We start from the raw sequence: 19,529 nt of genomic DNA on the forward strand, positions 1-19,529 counted from the left end.
TCACCTTATACCTCAATCAATTTATTGAAACTCAGAGAATATGTTCCATTCCTTCAGTTCCATTTTTTGCATTGGGATTTTTTTTCTTTTTTAATTACAAAGGCAAGATGGTGTCTTGTACAAATCATCCTGCTGGCTTACTTTTTTCTACTTTCATTCTCTTTGACTCCATGAAGGCAACATTCAGTCTTTGTTCAGTATACTCATGCAGAATATCTTGTCTTGCTGCAAGCATTTTCAGGGGGTTTCTGGAGGACTGGACTCTGCGTGTGGGCCTAACTGCACGTTTGTGCTCTGCTACAGAAGATGTCAACCTGAAAAACAAGTAGTGTTTATAATCATCAGGTAATTTTTCTAGTCAGAATCATCTAACGGCAATAAATCAGGATCAATTCCTCAATTCAGGCAGGAGCATGATTTCAGAAGAAATGAACGTGCCCAATAACGATGACTTAGAGCTGAACATTTTGAACACTGCCCTTGTCTCAGCATTCAAAACAATGGGGGAAAAGTAATTCTTACTTTGGTGCATAAGGATCAAAGATGGCATCGAAGTCCTCATTAAAGTCCAAAGGCACTGAGGAGGAAGGGAAATCCACATGGCGATAAAATTTGGAAAATGTTTCATCATCATCCAGCTTCATCACCTCTTTCACAGACCTTCCTGTAACTGTCAGCACTGTCTCTTGCATCCCAGCAACTGTAAGAAAAAAACACCTCACCCAGTAAATAACCATACTAGAGTTTCTAAGTCTAGAAAAGGTAAACATGGCTTGTTTGGTAGTTGCCTGGGTAATTTTTTTTTCAGTGTGGTGGTGGTATTTTGGTTTTTGTTGGGGTTTTTGTGTGTTAGTTTTTTTTTTTAATTGATGGTAGAAAAGTGTGTTGATAAAGAACATTAAAACAGTGAACTGCAACTCATATGAAATAACCATTATACAAAATGGTAGGGAAATAAGGCTAAATGAAAACTTGGACATTATAAATGAGTTGCTATAGTATGATGATGTAAGCATTTTAGTTTTTGTATATTCCATCTTGCCTCCAACTGTGTAATTCCTGCCTTTGAAAAGATCTAGAATCACAAGGGGAAAAGTCACTACTTCAGACAAGTGAGTGTGGCACAGTCATTATTCTGTGCTAGTGCCTCCTGTACTGAAATGTGAATACATTTGTTTATGGTATCTGTTACACTACAAATTACATAGAGATGTAATAAAGTTTTTTGTCGTACAAATGGAGGACAGACATATGAGATGGAAACACCAGAAAACTCTAGAGAGCTTCATAAACAGCCAACAGGCTGTGAGGGAAGCTGATGAGCTGCTACAGACAGTCAATTTTCAAAAAAAGCAGGAAAGTGAATGAATTGTGCTTGGGAGCAGCTTAGTATCCTATTTTGATTTTAATAGGACTCAACTACATTTAAAGATGTTTCACTGTATATGGCAATATGGTTCAGACTGGCTGTGTGCTGTTAGGAAATTCTGCCCTAAAAAAGGATGTGTACATCCCTGTTTCCAGAGAGTTAAGAAAGTTATTTAGGCATCTGTGATTTATTTTACTGTACACTTGTAATACAATTGCAAAAGGCTTTTTTTAAAATTTAGCAAAGACTGAATCACAAAAATAAAATTTTCAGTAACTGCAGTCTGAGCAAAGAAATATTCAGTTTCTGCTACCAGATATTTTAACTAAAGGGCACTTTAATCAATTTACTAAAGTTAGAGGGTGGGTATACTGCCACCCTTTGTAACTCTACCAACCTTTGTTATTCAGCCTTCCCAAGAATGACTCCAACTTGTCAAGCTTCATATCTGATTCCAACTGCATGTCAGGCCTGGCTTCAATTTCTAAGCAAACCAGAAAGTAAAACCTGTTAATTGGCAGGAGGTAAATAAGCCTGCACATATTTCAGCCATTTTTCTTCCTTACCTTCCAAGGGCTTTGTAACTGGGGTGGTAGACTTCTGCCGGAAAGGGGATGCTGTTGGTGTCAGTGCACTTGGGGAAGCCAGGCCTGCACAGGGACACAGAGCACAGGAAATGCAGCCATGAGTCAGCCTGTGCTTCCAACAGGGACGACAGAGAAGCTATTTGGGGAAAGCAGATGAGCCTGGATACTTCCTACAGGCCAGCACACTTCCCCAGCCATTGTATTGGAGATGGCAGAGGGCCCTGCCTGCTCCTTTATTCAACAGTAGCCTCAGAAACCACCCCATTCACAAGAACAAAGCTTCATTTCCCAGTGTCTCTTAACAAGCTAACACAAGATATAGGCTGTCTCTGGAATATATTAATTTTGCTCCTTGCTCCTTTTCAAGGTAGCAGCAGATCATTTGTCCTACATTTTGGGCTCCAGCTGTGCCACAAGCTTCATAAACATTGAAGTGTTCTGAAAAAAAAAAGATAAGTTTAGCAGGGAAGTCACCATGATCTTGCTAGGCACCTTCACCTCTACCACTCTCTTACTCCCTTTTTAAAATTTAAGCACTCTATGAATACACATAACAGAATGCATCTGACTTGTGAATGCTGTCCCTGGATTTCACAGTAATTCTTGGTCCCTGTTCAGTTTTTAAGTATACATGGAAATTGAAGTAGAAATGGAAGTTAGAATCTCCACCACATCAAGCACTACGCTCTCCTTTTGTTGTACTCTCCTCCATCCTTCTCAGTAACTATCATAAAGCAATTAATTCTGGACCCAGTGGGTAAAATAAGGATAGATTTTTTAGTTTTAGTTGTCATGTGAATCTACACTGGTCTAGTAAGAGAACTGCACTCTATAGCAGTCGTGGGTTTTATTAGGTAGAAAAGGATACTGAGGCAAACAATTGCATCTATTAACTTTTGCTGCCTAGACTTTCAGTAAATGGAGAAACAGACATTTATACTGTTCTCTATTATCTATTTTCCACTTAGCCATAGCTTACTAATTACTGAGCCATGTAAGCTTAAGCCTTTAGTTATTTTGATCAGATTAAACCAATACTGTGCTGCGAGAACATATACTAAACATGTTTCCATTATCTTTACTGCACGTTGTAGCAATATAATTGTCATAATCGTTAAATTCCAAGTTAAATTTGGAATATTATTAGGTAGCTTTTCCAGAAGCAATTTTTTTCCTCTGTTACCTAAGAGACTCAAAATTCCAGCAGATTTTAAGTCAGTGGGTTAAGCCTTCCTCAAGACACACTCAAGAGGACACAGCTCTTAAGCAGCTCTACCAGTACATAATCCACAAGACCACACTGAGAACTGCTTAGGAGAGGATTCCAATTAGGACTGGATAATTTTCAGCCATAAGAAGCAATTAAAATACAGCATCTGTGCACATGCATATAACAAAGATGTTATTTTGCATTGCTTTTTCATAATCTCTTAAATTAAAAACTCATAATGATAATTTATTCTTTCAGGATATAAATCAGTACACATCTAACTTGGGCTACTTTCATTGATTTCACTGTCATTGCATTACCTTCCTTCTTCAAAAGAATCATCACAGCACCTAAAGAGATCCTTGTAAGATAATTTTTTTATTAAGAAGGGCAAATGCTCTTCTCTTCGTTCTTTTCCTTTCCAAAGACCAAACTATTTGCAAAAAAAAAACAACAAAAAACCAAAAAAACAACAAACCCAAAACTCAAAGAGCAGGTCTGCTCTGAACTCTAAACAGTTTTTTTTAGTGACCCTCCAAAAAGGGCTAGTCTTTAAATAGGGACCAACTGTCATTTCTAGCAGCAAAATGTAAGCAGCAGCTAAAATATGTTACTAACAGAGGTAATTCCTAATACCATTTGTCTGTTTGTCTGCCAACAGATTGTGGCTTGGATTGTAAGCATTTACTCCTGTTGCAGTACTGCCCTTGCCCTACAGTGAATTTTTTTTCATGGTTGCAATTTAATTCAAGGTTCATTGTTGTTGTGTTTAATAACCAAGTCCTTGTAACAACCCAAAACCTAGTAGTCATTAAGCACAAAAGATCAGTTTAGGTGCCTTCTTCCCAAAGCTATCATCTTCCCAGGCATGCTGTGTGAACAGCTGCACTCCTACCATGTGCAGCCTTCAGAGACTCCTGTCCACTTCAGAAGAATGATTAGATCTGGAAACAGTGACTGAATTCAAGAGATCCCAAAAAAGTCAACATTGCTCCCTTGTCATTTCTACTCTGTGGTTTTATGCAGAACCAGGGAATCTTCAGCCAAACATAACACTTCAAGCTGTTGTCCAAGACAGCATCCATAAAAACAATACTTGTTTGCTAAATATTCCCAGTGATCCTAGGAGTGGGGGAAATGCCAGCAACAGAAACAGCTCGATTTCACAACTATTCTCTAGACAGTGCAGCTGGGTTTTCAAAGGAAGAAAAAAAGAATAATCTAACTATGTCCTGTGGGTTGTATTAGAAGGAAAACCAAAACATATATCCCTGTTGCAGTGGTAGATTTCCACCAGCCAGACAGAGCCCAGTGATAAGTGGATGGCAGTGCAACAGTGCAGAATAAAATGGATCAATACCACGCCCACAAGAAACTAAAGTGAACAGCCTCATGACACAATTATTCAGCCGAAGATAAACAGTCTTCCTCTTGCTAAATACAGATGCAGTTTCTGCATTGCTTTAGTTTGACTTTATTTTGACTAGACAGATAAGAGGTGTCTTATTTATATTGGGATCATTTCGTCACTGACCTTTTTTTACCATTCGGCCAGCCACAGTGAACTGTGTGGAGTCATTGGCTGCTCCTTTTCCCTTGGACTTCCAGGCTTCTTCTCGAGCTGAAATCAGGTGTTTCCTCTCCTCAATGGTCATCTGACTCTCCTGGTTATCTGCCATTCTTTGCTTTTTGGGGGAAAGAAAGAAAGAAAGAAAAAAAGAGATGTTTCAAAAACCTGCTAGAGACATAGCTAAAGACTGGTGGAACATTTCAGCTGCCAGATGCAGAGGAAGGGAGCAGGGAACAAGCTGCTGCAGTGAAGTCACACACCCTGCAGGGCTTCATTGTCTTGCTGCCCCATTACACTGGGAGCACAAGGTTTTGGTCTGTGCTCTCTGACCTTTTATTGAGACTACCAGCCAGGGCAGATGGCACTCCTCTACTCAAAGCAAACAATTCACTCTGTGTAAGAAATCATTTTCCAGGCCTTGTTCTTTTGGGCCATGACTTACTACACAGGTGACATCACTACTGACTATGAGCAGATGTTTCCAGGTGTGCAAATCTGCAGGTGGCACAGGGACAAACAGAGAAGTGGTGTAACTTCAGTGGGTGATTCCTGATCAGTCTCTTACAGTAACTCAGCTCCCCAGGCAGGATTAGCAGTGTCTCCAGAGGCTGCTCGTTTTAGATCTTAAGTCAGCTTGCTCTACTAAATATTTTTCCAAGGACTGCTCATCTTTACCACTCCCTCTTTTTTTTCTCCCCCTAGGTCACCCTTAGCTTTCCTTTCTTGCTTTGGAGGTTGGCAGCCAACAGCTGGAGTGATTAGAAGCAGAAGGAGCACTGTCTCAGTGCCCTTCTCACACAGACAGATTGATGATGGTACTTTAGGTAGGGAAGAAACTGAATTTACATACTCTGCTGTAGCTAGGTCAGGCCAAAGGACTGTTACTTTAATATAGTCATCTTTAAAAACTATCAACATTTCAGGGATTACACTGCACAGAAGTCAAACAAAGAAGTATTTTTAGTGCATGGGACTGTCAACTCTAGAATTACTTTCAAGTTGATTCTATTCATCATTTTTCTTCACAACCTAGCTGCTAGAATTGAAAAAAACAAATTAAAATCTCAAGCTTTAATACCACTCTAGGTCAGAGTACCACAGAAGGAAAATGCAAAAGTATGCACCAGCTTGTGAACATAAAAATTCTTCTCCTTTCAAGAAGATATTGTTATTTTTTATTTTCTTAAAAATCAATCAGACTAAATAAATAAGTAATTTTATATAAAAACTATTGTGACTGCAGGGGACACTCTAATATAGAGAGTTTGTAGCTTTCAACATTTACCAGGATCAGCAGACATTAGCCAGAAGAATGAAGACAAACCAAGAAAAGGTTTGTACAAGGACTAGGGCCACTATATTTCTGCAGCCTTCTGCAGTAACACTTCCTCTCCATTTATCAGGAGAAAGAGCTGGACAGCCAGACAACAGGACTGCAAGCCATGATAATCAAGATTAAATACTCTGATTTTTCCCTAGAACTCCAAAATGTTCAATAGAAATAACAACATGCAATCTATTCAGTATCATTTCCTCATCTGTCAAAGCCTTTGAATGCTTTAAAGAAAAACACTGAAGAAGTTTCTTTCATTTCTTCCTGTCTCCACCCATTGTCAGCACAGCCACCTCTGGGATGAAGAGTTGGTAGAAAATACCACAACAACATATTAAAGGAGACCTGGGCAGGAAATTAATAAACACCTAATGAAGCCACAAGTAAAATTTAATACACAAACCAAATATTTTAAACTTGAAAAGGATGCTGACTTCCATTATGATATGACGGAAGTTAGGGAGAGGCAGAAAGGAGTAAAATAATGTGGATTTGGGTTTTTAACCTTACAGGAGTCTTAATTTTGGATTTTATCTCCAGCAAATACCAGGAGCTTCAGAGTCTACAGAGCTACTGAAAATTCTGAAGATGCAGACCTAGAAAGTATGTGTGTTAATCACTACACACATGAATTGCCAGAAAGATTGTCAGTCATCCTGGAGCTGTGTCAAAGGATAAAAGAAAACAGCTGTCAGACAGGAGAAGCAGACTTTTTTTTTCTTTTTTTTGAATGGAAGAATTCAAGCTGTTCCATTGGGCAAAACATCTTTGGAGCTCCTAATCAAAAGAAAAAATCAGACTGTCTACATATGTTACACAATTTGGAGAAATTCCACGCTAGATCTCTTCCTAATGCATGAGGACTCCTACATTAATCTATTAATGAACAAATAAACAAAAAAATTATAAACTAAATAGACACCAAGAAATTTTCCATCCACTTAACTTCCCTTAACAGTTCTGCTGAAAACCAGAAGTATATGCCATGATTAAATAAATAATAATTTTATATAGCTAGAAAGCTAATATGAGCCAATGCAACTGTCAAAAGAAATTTCAGAAAAAATCCACCTGCTAGTTGGGAAAAGTTTGGAAAGCTTTCAGAACTGCCACATGGAGCATTTGTAGAGGAATTAACTGGTCAAAGCCCATTCTAATTGGGAGAACATATGTTAAGAAAGCTAAAACTCAAGAAGATTCTAAGTCCAAATTTTATTTCTAAGTTTAAAAACTCAAATTATGATATGAAAGAAGAATCTCAAATCTGCAACTGTAAAAAAGTCAAATCAAAAATTAATATATCAAGAATAAATAAAAATAACATATAAAAACTTAGGAATAAAACAGATCCAATGCAATTTTTTCACTTAAAGTAGTTACTTTCAATGAAACATTCTAATTTATTGTGTAAAATAGATGGATGTGTTCATTGATATCTTAGACAAAAAAACTGGAAAAGGAGATACCCCAAAATACAAGAGCTAATTTCAAACAAAAGCCTTTGAAAATGGGAAAATAATTAGGATAAAAGCTCAGATGTGGACAATATTTAGAAGTAAAACAAAAGCATGTAGGAACAGGTCACACAAGCTGTTGGCTGTTCCAGACACCCATGGCAAGGCTGCTGCAAAGACAATCAATGAAGAATCAAATCACCAGCATGTAATTAATGCCATTCCACATGGCATTATGGAAAACAGGTTTAATCAAAAGGGTAAGTTTGATGAGCTCAAGTGTGATTAAATGTATTAACGCTGTTATCTGTGATTTCTTTAATATATTTGAGTTAATCACAGATAACATTCTGGGGTAGGTTTTTCTGAGCAATATAAAAATACCAGAGCAGCTTACAGGCTGTAAACTGGTTAACTGACCAAAGAAGAAAGAGCCATGCAGTGATCTGATTCATCCCAAATTTGATCAAAATGTTTTCATGAACATGGAAAACAAAGGATGCAGTCTCATCCCCTGAGAAGACCCTCATGATGACACCAACATAGAGGAGAATGATGAAGATAAAGAAGAGGTAATCACATAGATGGTTGAAAAAAAAAGGATATCAGAAAAGTCTGGTAAACCAGGCTTTTAAGAGAAATGTTATTAAAAAAAACCCAACCCAGCCAATTAGGAAGACAGAAAAAGAAGAGAAACAAAAACTCTCATGGAAAGTTGTTTGGAACAGATAATCTGTACTGGAATAACTCATCCATTTCCAGACTCCATGCTTCTACCCAGGGTGCTGACAATTTTGAAAGGTTTAAAATGTTTTTTTTTAATTAACATTAGATGATATCAGGTAAGTATGTATTTTCACTGAAGAAAGGGTTAAGAGTTACATTTAACACAGCAAGAATAATAACATATGAAGAATTACTTAATATTGCCAAGAATTTTCTGTAGGCTGACAGTTTAGAATTAAGACTGCATGTTTTTCTAAAAGATCCTGTTTTTAGGCTGGAAGGGATTTACAAACTCAATGCAAGAACAGTTAGAAACAGGGATTACTTTCTCCCACAGCTTGGCTAGGTTGGATGATGATATTGGTCTTTTCTAGCACATTTCTTGAGGGTATGGCAGGCACTCCCCTGTTTATGCTAAGGAAAGGGCCACTTCTAGGCAATGCTCCTACAATTTTGCAGTCCGAGAAAGGTCCCCTTTAGGTGACAAGAACTGAGAAAGAGTGGTCTGTTAGCATGCTGCTGTTTGGTTTTGTTGTTTTTGTTGGTTGTTTTTTAATACAAGAAATAAGATAATTCATGTTTTTCTATGTCGAAGATCAAGACTGCCACTACCTGGGGGAATCCAAGCGAAGAATGAACACAAAAAAGATCTGTTTTTCAAAAGGGGGTTCTATTAAAACAAATACTATAAATTACATAAAAGAAGAATTCAAAAAGTACCTTTTTTTTTTTTTTTAATACAAGTAACTTCTCTAGTGTAAGCTCCTAAAACAAAAAGCATAAGGAGAATCCAACAGTTGTACAAGTATGGTAAAAAGTCTCTGTGTTGTTTTGCTCTGCAACTTTATAAGGGCCTTCATGTAAGAAAACATGGAGGGAAAACTCCATGCAAAAATATGCCTTTCTGTTCAGAAATGCTTTGAGGAAAACAGAACACACTCAACTCATGTTTGGTGCAAATAACAAAGTGATTAACTATGTCAGAAAAAAACCCCAAACAAATCTGCATGTACCTTGACACAGTGCTAGAAGGAAGCAGCTTGCTAAGAGAGAAGGATGTAGCTAACCAAAATCAATGAAAAGAAGACTCTTTTGGACTATTTTTGCTGTTATCCTTTTAAGACAGATGGAATGAACAGCTCATTAAAAGGCCTCCTGTCATTACTGGAGGGTTATTATTAAGTTAGAATATATTGTTCTCTTCTAGATACATAAAGCTGGTGAACTCTGTCACAACCGAAGTAAATAAGCTATATTAAATCCACAGCTTATAGGAAAGAGGTAGCACGAACAAATTTCAGAATAGTCTAAAATTTAATTTTAATTAAAAAAACTCACAGTAAAAGATCATATTCAAAACCAGCTATAAAAGTGAATGTGGAAATGGTAAATATCAGTCGCCTAAATTTTTGTAATATATCCAGTAGCCTCTGTATTCATCCAGCCTTCTGTATTCCTCATCCCAGCCCAGCAGTATCTGCTCCTTGAACTCACTGCCATTACCCAGGCTGGTCAGAAAGCTCCCTGCATGCAGCACAAACTGTGGGAATGAAGAACCCAATGGATTCCCTGTAACACAGGAACCACAAGTGTGAGCTGGGAGGCAAGGGAGAAGGAAGTATAATATAGCAGAATTTGATTTATGTAAATCTATTGAGAGCTTCCAGTGAGCCCTCTTTGTTTTCTTTCAAGAAAACATTCCAAAATGTTTTCTTGTGTTTTTCTGCAGCTTGTTTCTTTGCCCACTTCTGCCTTTGCATTTTTTACCTCTGATCATGTGAACCAGGAATGGTTTGCTCAGATCAAGGTCTAGTACTCTACTGCTCAAAAAACTTTGTTATATTGCTCTGAGTGCAGGAAGTTTATATTTCTCATTATCTATTAATTCTTCAAATTGTCTGTGATGGAATTGCAGAGGTGCAGACATGACGTTGAGGAACATTTCCCATGAAGCTTCTCTAATATTTACTGGAGCAGCAGCAGAACTCTGTTCCCAGGCAAACACAAATTAGGAATGTGCATCATCAATCTGAGTGTAATTTTCTGTCTCACTCCTCCCTCCAAAAATGAAATAGAAATTTTATACAGCATTTCACCTTCCATCTCCAAGGATGACGGTCATCAGAAATCAGAGAGCTTGATTCTTTCAAACTAGTACTACAGACCTTAAAGGAAGAAAGAGAGAAGCAGGAAGATGGGATAGTCAGAGAATAGAAGCAGGACATGCAAGGCAAAAATCCTTTACACAGGGACTGAGGAAAAGCACTATGGGAAAGTCACCTCTCAACAAAAGCAGTTCTTTTACAGTCACTAAGTTAGATGATGTTATGTCTCACACTGGACATGCACATTACTTACAGGGAGATCAGGGTACACAGCAAAATTCGACAATAATGCTGTCTAGTTCCATACTACTCCTTTTATACACCTTTTTTAGCAACTTACAAGTTTTCAGTATTATAATGAATTCAGTAATGTTTTCTTCCTTTACTTTCTCACCAATACAGTCTAAAACAGATACAGAACTTTCAGAAAAGCAACCATAAGAGAAATAGCAGCACACTGTATATTGAGGAAGAGTACACAGGATAGTGGCATAACATTATGTTCCTTTAAAGCTACATTTACTGAGCTGGTTAATCATTTAAGAGGATTATTAATTTTGTATGTTAAAAAACACAGGTAAAATGTCCTTACTTGAAACTGTTGAGCGTTTAAATTGTGCAGACTTTTGCTCACCTGATTAATAGGTAGAAAAGGATGAAATTTATGGAGAGCAGGTATAACAGGAGAGTAAGTAGAAGCATATACAGGTTCCTATGACAAGGACAGAAGCAGAGCAAAGGAATTAGAAAAGAACTGGACTACCAGAAATGGAAATGGGGGAGAAGTAACTCCTCTTTCCCTTATTTCTTACTAAATCTTTTGATCTTCTAGAAATGTTTTCACTGTTGGAAAGCAGAGATCAAAAATGCCGTCATAATACAACAGCATGTTTACCAAAGCCATTTCATGCAGGAATTATCCAAGGTAGTAACAATATCACTACAACCCAACACAGAACAAAACAGCACAGCTGGAAGACACACTTTTTGTATGCTGATAATTTTAATATGTCTCTATTTTCATGCACCATTAAATTGATGAACCATGTCAACCACAATGTGAATAACTCTGCTGCAAGTTTAATCAGACCCTGCTAAACAGCAAATCATCTATTCTCTGGATGAAAGGAAAGAATGCTTGCTGAAACTGGGAGACTCAAAAGCCATCTGGAAGGATTTGCTAAGCCCAGGGTACTCAGTGAAGGTGAGTTCACCATTCCATACACAGCCTACAAATAAACCCTGCCCCAGAGCTGGGCTTACCCAAAGCTGATTAGACATGGCTTTATCAGCTTTAATTCTTCTCCCTTTCTGTAGGTTAAAGCAAATGGGGAACATGGCACAGTGGATGGATAAATGCAGCTTATTAGAGTGGCTCAAAATGCAGCCTAATAATGAGTTTCAGCTTTGATGAGAATGTGATACAAGCGCTTGGTGGATGACATATATGAACTGGATAAAACTCTTACCACAGCAAAAAACTAATATTTTAGTGTCTAAAAGTCACTTTTCAAGGGCTTACCCTCTCTAAGATTTTTACACACTTCATCTCTGAGTAATTTTGAAATGACTGCTCAGCCCTAGCCTTTAACACCAGTGCTGAGCTGCAATTTAAACATAATGTAAGAATTAAGTGTTTCAAATGTCAGTCACTGCTTTAATGCAACTGCAATGCAGCTGGTAATCACATTAATCAGGGACTCTGTTAAAAATGGTTCACTATAAACCAGAAATTTTTATTCCAGTAAATCTTCCTATTTTGATTTTATGGAAAGATTTTGAAATTAATTAATTTTTCTGCTCATGAAGAAATCCAACAAACTGCAAGTGTTCCATCGAGCCTAAGATGATGAAAACAAAGTACTAAATCCAAAATATTTTTCCTAAATAAAAGAGATTTTTTTTCCAGTAAGACATTCATCCAGCAAGACAGTTCCCCTGATGTTAGAGCTATTCTTTGAATTGTCCAAATATGTTTTACCATATATATAAATAATCTAAGAAGTCTCACAGCTTCCAAAAATTTTTCCTCCTGTGTGCAGCAATCATCAAAACAGATGCTGGACCTCCAAGTAAATCTCAGCTTCCCCCCTCATCTGTATCTGCTTGTGTTAATTCCTTAGTCTCTCTTTTTTTCTTTCCTGTTTGAGGTTGCTCTGTCAGCTTTTCCATGAATTTTATGGTGTTTTTCTACAGTTTAGTCTACACACAAATGACTGTAACACATTCGGATAAATATTTCACCATGTAGACACCACGAAGAAGCATTTTGACTAGAAGTGATCAAACAGCATTATTTAATGTAGTTATTTTGTTAAGAGTATGAATCTTTTCACTTTTTTTGTTTATATGAAATCTAAATGTACTCTATTTACTTCTAATTTCTGCAGCTATGCTTCAATAATCAAATCTCCAGAATAATTTAGGTAACCTTTTAAAAGAGAGACACACACAGACACACCAAAAAAAAACCTAAAAAGGTGTCTGACTACATTAATAGGAGCACCATACTGCAACTAAAAATATCAGGCATTGTTTTGAAGCAGCAGGGCATGACAGAAGTTTACACACCCTTGCTGTTGATGCCATGGTGTTGGTGACTGCCATGATGTTGATGACTGCCATGTGTGGAAATTATCTAATTAGCTCAAAATTCAGTAATCACTACAATTCCTGCATTTTTACTGTAATCCAGCAACAGAAAACACTTAAGATTCTCAAGTACAGCAGAGTCTCAAAGTTCTACAGAAGTTCTTCAACAGCACAGTGCTTCATGGTCCTCAAAGGATCACAGCCATCACACTGATTGCTTATCAAAATCAATACTTCTAGATTTAAAGGCAGCTAACATGGTGTCTTGTAAGTAGAGTACCCTCAGTAAGAGTTTACATATTTCCCATGTATCACATGAGAAGCAGCATCCCAAACATCACTATAGTTCATGGGATTGTGGATCTTACACACCCAAGTTTTCATCCATAGGCAGACATGAAAATCCTTTGACTCAGGCTCTAAATAGCCAAGAGCTAACATGAACTATCAGAGTGGGTGACCCAGTGTCACAGAAATGTCCCCTGTTGGCACTGTCACTTCAAAGCTTGTATCCCTCCAGCACTTCATGCTCCCTTACTCGCTTTAAAAGCCTGACTGTGCTTGCTGCACATGGTAACGCAGCAGGGAGGGTATGGGTGCTGAGGGGTGAGGAGAGAGAACAAAGGGTTTGTCTCTGCCTAAATCTTGGCAGCTGTTTAAAGCTTTTTCTCAACCCCACTGTCTTTAGCTAGAGTACATTTGTTATCTGATCTCAACAGTTGTCATTTTGGAGACTAGCCTGTTAAAAATGTGACCACAATTTTGCTTTCCTCCCTGGAACTATTTTTGCTTTAGGACGCCTTTCAAACTAGCAGCTGGATTTTTGAACAAGTCCACAGGGCAAAACCAAAACAACCCCCATAAACCAAACTGCAAAAATCAGCTTTATTCTTTTCTGTCCAGTTAACATGACTGATGACTCACATGTTCAGGCACAGATTTATCCTCAATAATGATAAATTGTGTCCTTACTTGTAATGCACTGATGGAGCAGGAGACTTTTTGTTACTGTTTACCTATATATTTAGTAGAAGTAAACAACTAAATAATTGGATCCAAATATTACCATCCCCACGAGCAAATTTTGCAACATAAATTTTATTTTCACCTGTCCTCTGTGAAGTACTCCTACAGAAATTAAAGGCTTTTGAGACAGCCTATTTCATCTGACTGAGAAGGGAAACAAGTCTCCATTGGTCCTGTACTTTGAGCCAGGGGACAGTCCATTTTGAAGCAAATCTCTCAGTCACCCTCACTTTCTGCACTTGGGTTCACACTGCAGACTGCACAGACTTTTGCATGAACCCAAGCCCTGAAGTGCACTCCAAGATCCCCATGTAGCACTACTGTTGCTAAAGGCAGTCAGGACACAGGACCAAGCTAAATTTAGTCTGAAACAAAAATTTCACTGGACCAAAAAAAAAAATATGGCACAGGTAGCACATCCAGCGACCATTACTGTATTGAGGTAATAATATATACATATATATATATATAAAAGATCCACTCTCGCAGGGCAACCTAATTTACTCATGTATAGACATAATCAGAATGTACTAACAATGTGGATCTCCCTTTCCTCCACACCTTTCTACCCATCTCCCTCTTTATTCACTACCTGTTGTAAGACAGATAAAATCTTGGTCCTGCCACTTCTGGCTCTTCACAAACTGCAAAGATCATGCAAGATAACCAAAAGCCAAATGGCTCATGAATGCTCTTGTTCCTGCATTACCTCAGTAGCTCTAGGATCCAAAATAACTGATTAAAAACCCAGTTTATGCACAGAGATAACACAGTGTTAGGAATGTGACATTTTTACAAACTCACCCATACATAAGAAAACATCAGAACTAAGTATAAAGGCAATTTTAATGTGGGGGCGTGGAAGGGGGAGAGGGAAGAGGGGCAGGAGAAAGGGCTTAAATCATTATACCTGTACATGCTGCAGAAGCCTTACAGACCCACTTCCTAGTTCATTATCTTCTGATGTGAAGACACTGTGAGCACTATTACACATCCCAGGACAGTGGAGACCTCCTCATTAAATAATCCCTCATGTTGGGAGGATTGGTTTTTAAACAAGCCTGACAACAAGAGGAGCAGCAGGAGCTAGCAGCTAATATTAGGTATGCCTGTCTACTTGGATGCATCTTCAAAAAGCAAAAGCATTTCAAGCAAGATGTTTTTCCCAAATAGGGACAGAGTTACCTTCTTCAACAGCTGCTCAACTTCTTGCATCTGCGCACTGCGATCAGCGACGGCCACCTTTGCATACTCCTGCTTTTTGCTGAGCCTGCTCTTCCAATCTTCTTCACCACTCTTCTTCAGCAGTGCCAACCTACAAGGAAATGCATGCCAACAGGCAGCTTTAAACAGTCCTTCCCATTATCCTCAAAAGGTAACCTCATTGTTTCACTAATGCTGCATTCAAGATAATCTGAAATTAGGTTTTGTAGCATTAGCAAAGTTATTCACATTTCATACACATATACAAAGCTCACAAACAAACACCAAGCCTTATACTGTACATGTTGAGTGGCAATCATCTGTCAAAACACAGACATCCAGACCTGAGACAGACACTCCAGTTAATTTGTATCATCAGTGGAAATTGCCAATACAGTCAAGGGAGACCAAGGTACCACACAGATCCTCCTAAAGTAGGTGTATAAAAAGGTAAGATTAATAACTGCTTTTTCCCCTCCACTCTGTCACTAAGGCACAGCAAGTAAGTAGTTTGACTATGGATACTTATCCTGTAGATGTCCAAAGTTAAGAATATGTATCTTACCTTTGGTCTTAATTGTACTCATTAAAAAATACTCTTAAAATTATTTTCTTTAAAGCCCAAGAAGAAAGAGGTCTGTTCAGCAGGCACACACCAATTAGGTCTCATCAGGCACATCAAAGGACAACTCTGCAGTTCCTCCTTTCACTCCAGCTCCAGGGGCTGAGGTTAGTTATCAGACTCCCTGGAATACACCACTTTGTATTCCCTTGCTTAGCCCAACATTGCTGTGACACAAATCAGCAGCACCAATGCACTAATAACCTGGTGCTAACTACCCTGCAGCTGTGAAATCTACCAGCAACATTCAACTTGTTTAAAGGAGGTCTAACATTTAAAATGTGGATTACCATTAATCTCAGTAAGTGGGATCTTTTCACAGTTCCTAATCTTGAGCAAAATTCTGAATGTAGTACAAAGTGCCGATTGGCTGCAGTGGGGACAACATGTAGATTAGTTTGCTAGAATTATATTTGTCCCTACAAACCCTGAGGTGACTACTTTTGGGGACAGGGGAAGTCAGTCAGGAACATGAGGTCTATACAGGCATGATGATCTTCAGTTTACCTTCCTCAGAAATTGACATTTATATGAGTTTTCTACCCTTCAGAAATCATTCTTAGTAATCCATAAAATGTGTATCTGCAGCACTTTTGCAAACAGTTACATTGATCTACTAAATAATTTTTTAGTTTAATTAAGTCTTATGACATACCTTTCTCAAATCTATAGCATTTCAGTAAGAATTGTACAAAACTCTTAACCCTATCAATGTTTGAACAGGTTGAGTAGTTACACCTATTCCGACCACAAGATATGGAAATTCTTTTTCAGAGATGTGATTACTGTTATCCTCACAGCAGATCTTGTCTGGAAACTCTGAGGAGAAGGAAAGGGTAGAACCAAGGAGGTCTAGAAGCCAGAGGCCAAGTTTCAGGCAGCTGCCTCCTGCAAAAATCCAGGGGGTGCAGCCATGCTACTGACCCATTTGGGGATGCTCAATTGGCCTAAGGCAGTCACTTGAGAAAAACTAAGAATGCAGAAAACAGTAAATCTAACAGAATACAATGGCAGTAAGAATGTTAGTATTCAAGAAAGCAGTTATTTCCTCTCTTCTTGCCCAGGCAGGCAGTGCTGGCAGGCTTCACAGTGCCTGGTTGCTTCATACCTCACAGCACGGGATGAGTAGGGGTGAGAAGGACTCACAATAAGGAGCTGAGGTCATGGTCATTGTTTGCAGAAAGGACACAAGATTTCACTGCCCAGAACTAATCTTCTGGAGTGCATCCATGCATGTGTAAAACTGTGGAGGAGACCAAGATGGGACTGAATTGCCACCATGCAATGAGTTATCTTCAGTAGCTATGTTCTCTCAAGTCAGTTTTGCTTAGAAATGATCTGTGATAACTGAAGCTAGAAGGCATATTGGTCAGCTTTGGTCTAAGCTGGGTTTGTTTCTAAAAATGTTTACAGCTACTCAGCATAGCAGGCAGGGGGAAAAAAAGTGGTTTTTTTTTTTATTTCTTGGGTTTTGGTTTTTTTTAAGCTAACATTACTGCAGGGTATTTGCTCTAGACCTTTGACCCAAGCAGCCTGGTTGATCAGGGAGAGAAAAATCTGTAATTCTAAGAATACTTCTGTGTCTTTGGAGATTTTGTTTTCTTCTCTGCCATAAGGATGGTTTCATAGCAGCCCTCCATGCTTCACTGGTATATGTAATGAAACAACTGACTCCTACAAGTGAGAACACATATTTGCCTGTTTTGAGCAATGAAATCACCACTTAAAAGAAACAAGTGTATGCTCTGTATGCCAATAAAACCTTCACTGCTGTGTAAAACCTAAAGCCACGCATTTCTTTTGAACAATGGAAGTGGCAGTAAAGTCAGAGTGCCCTGACTCAGCAACAGCTGAATGGAGGACACCCTTTTGGATGAATAAAGATGCAAGAACTACTGAACTGGTTCCTAAAAGTAAGCCCACAAGCTCATCAGTACAGAGCAGCTGATTCTTTGGAAAGTCTTACAAAATAAGGCAAATATTAGGTCTAACCCTTAGATTTGTTTAAGGCCTGCTGCTTCCTAGTTTCATTGAATAGCTCTAGTTTTCCACTTTTTATAAATAATGAATGAACATTCATTAGTCACTTTCACAGTGTAGACACACTACTTTTGCCTCCAAAAGTTCCTTTTCCAATATGACGAAAGTAAGTTCTACTCTTTTCTTGAAAGAAAAAGCTTTTAGTGTGTCTGCCCATCTTTGACAGCTTGCTCTGCATCCTTCTTTCACCTGCTACTGAGACAGACTATGTGACATCAAGACAGAATGATCCTCATCCCAGAGATGTCAGGGTGGCCTCAAAGCAAAAGAGCTGAAGGCAGAATGCTGGATAGTGAATACTGAAGGAAAACAGAAATGAGATCTGAACAATAGTTTTGCCTAAACAAAGAGAGTGGCATTAAAGGCCTTGGCAAAAATCCTGGCAAAAAATGTCCAAAATGACACATCTTTCTTCTGTGGCAATATTTTAGTATCTTAGTTGCTAGTTGTCTCCTTGAGCTAGAATAAACTGGACACAGGCTTGGTTTTTACATGTTCTCCCTTGGCTGCACTTGACCAGTTCTTTTTGGATAAATCATAAATCCTGGAGAGCAATATGAGATATATAACTACAGAAAGGAAGTTGACTGTAAAAAGAGTGCATAAATTCAGTATAGTGGGAACCAGACTATGTAAGAAAGTATTGCTGAGGTATCCATAGATCAAAAAAGATTGAAAACTAAGTTTAGGCTAGATTTTTCCTGAGCAAGTGAGAATGATGGTAAGAGGTTCACCAGAAATGAATCAGATGTAGCTTTTTAAAATGGTGATCATGGCATTCAGCTGACTTCTACAGTGGAGCTGACAGGATGGCCTTTGGTCTCAATAAATGCACAGAGACAGGAGAAGAGAGTATAGGTGTCTTTCCTCCTTAAAAAGTCATGATTTTCATTCTTCTATATAATATAGGCAATTCTAAAAATGCCAGCCATACATTCACTCTACAAGGATAGTATTAGTTCAGGGAAGCAAGTCTTTGTGGAAAATCACTTTTATCCAGACCAGCATTCATGCATCCTGCCCAAATACTATTTCATGTGTGGAAAAGTTGTTCTTCCATAAGGTGAAAGAATGTCTGACACAGCCAGAAAAATCCACTGGATGGGAAGATGAAGTTAGTGAATGTAAAAGGAAAAAGAAATCCAAATGTTATAGTCAATCTTTAGCAGAAATGTTCTTTGATGTTTATGAATACTTGGCATGAACTGCAGCCAGGCAAAAGAAACTTAGTGGTTGTAGTCTTTTAATTCTGGGACAAGAAGTAGACTACTGTGGTATTTTGGAAGGCTGAAACATTTTGATATGAGCTCAGTCATTTACAGATATTTGTGGAATCAGGGTATACAAATTCCTGACAAGACAGCAGGTATTTCCTTTTGCCAGCTCTGGGACTGAGTACACAGTCTTGGAGTCCTAACAAAAGTGGTTCCTGATTGTGTGACTGACAGGCTTCAGTTCTTCAAGATACCAACTCAGCTGAGGCATTGAAGTTAGGACTGAAACAACTACTAAAACTTGGATCTTCCCTCCAACCTCTTTCTCTCCACCAGGATCAGGGATGGTAGATCATTTACCACCTATGAACCAGAAGTTATTTGTCTTAAACCTCATCTGCCAAGACAATTGACATATTTACAGGAGGGGATGGGGAAGGGGGATGAAAGTTGCTTTAAACAAAACAAGAATAAACTG

General features: G+C 38.3%; 1 protein-coding gene across 12 annotated transcripts in view; it reads right to left on the minus strand.

Moving 5' to 3' along the window:
• The window catches only part of SVIL (supervillin), a 59,113-nt gene that overhangs the window by 14,638 nt on the left and 24,946 nt on the right, over positions 1-19,529 (minus strand). For 7 of the 12 annotated variants that reach the window (XM_063149015.1, XM_063149038.1, XM_063149030.1 and 4 more), the window contains 8 exons: positions 15,158-15,287; positions 10,989-11,066; positions 10,346-10,414; positions 4,701-4,851; positions 1,936-2,019; positions 1,767-1,853; positions 523-700; positions 142-314 (listed from right to left, as the gene is read on the minus strand). In XM_063149015.1, the coding sequence (XP_063005085.1) occupies positions 142-314; positions 523-700; positions 1,767-1,853; positions 1,936-2,019; positions 4,701-4,851; positions 10,346-10,414; positions 10,989-11,066; positions 15,158-15,287 (950 nt within the window). The remainder of the gene's footprint in view (positions 1-141; positions 315-522; positions 701-1,766; positions 1,854-1,935; positions 2,020-4,700; positions 4,852-10,345; positions 10,415-10,988; positions 11,067-15,157; positions 15,288-19,529) is intronic. The other 5 variants (XM_063149062.1, XM_063149055.1, XM_063149046.1 and 2 more) reach the window with 1 other exon arrangement.

Source organism: Melospiza melodia, chromosome 1 (genome assembly GCF_035770615.1).
Source record: "Melospiza melodia melodia isolate bMelMel2 chromosome 1, bMelMel2.pri, whole genome shotgun sequence".
Lineage (NCBI taxonomy): Eukaryota > Metazoa > Chordata > Aves > Passeriformes > Passerellidae > Melospiza > Melospiza melodia.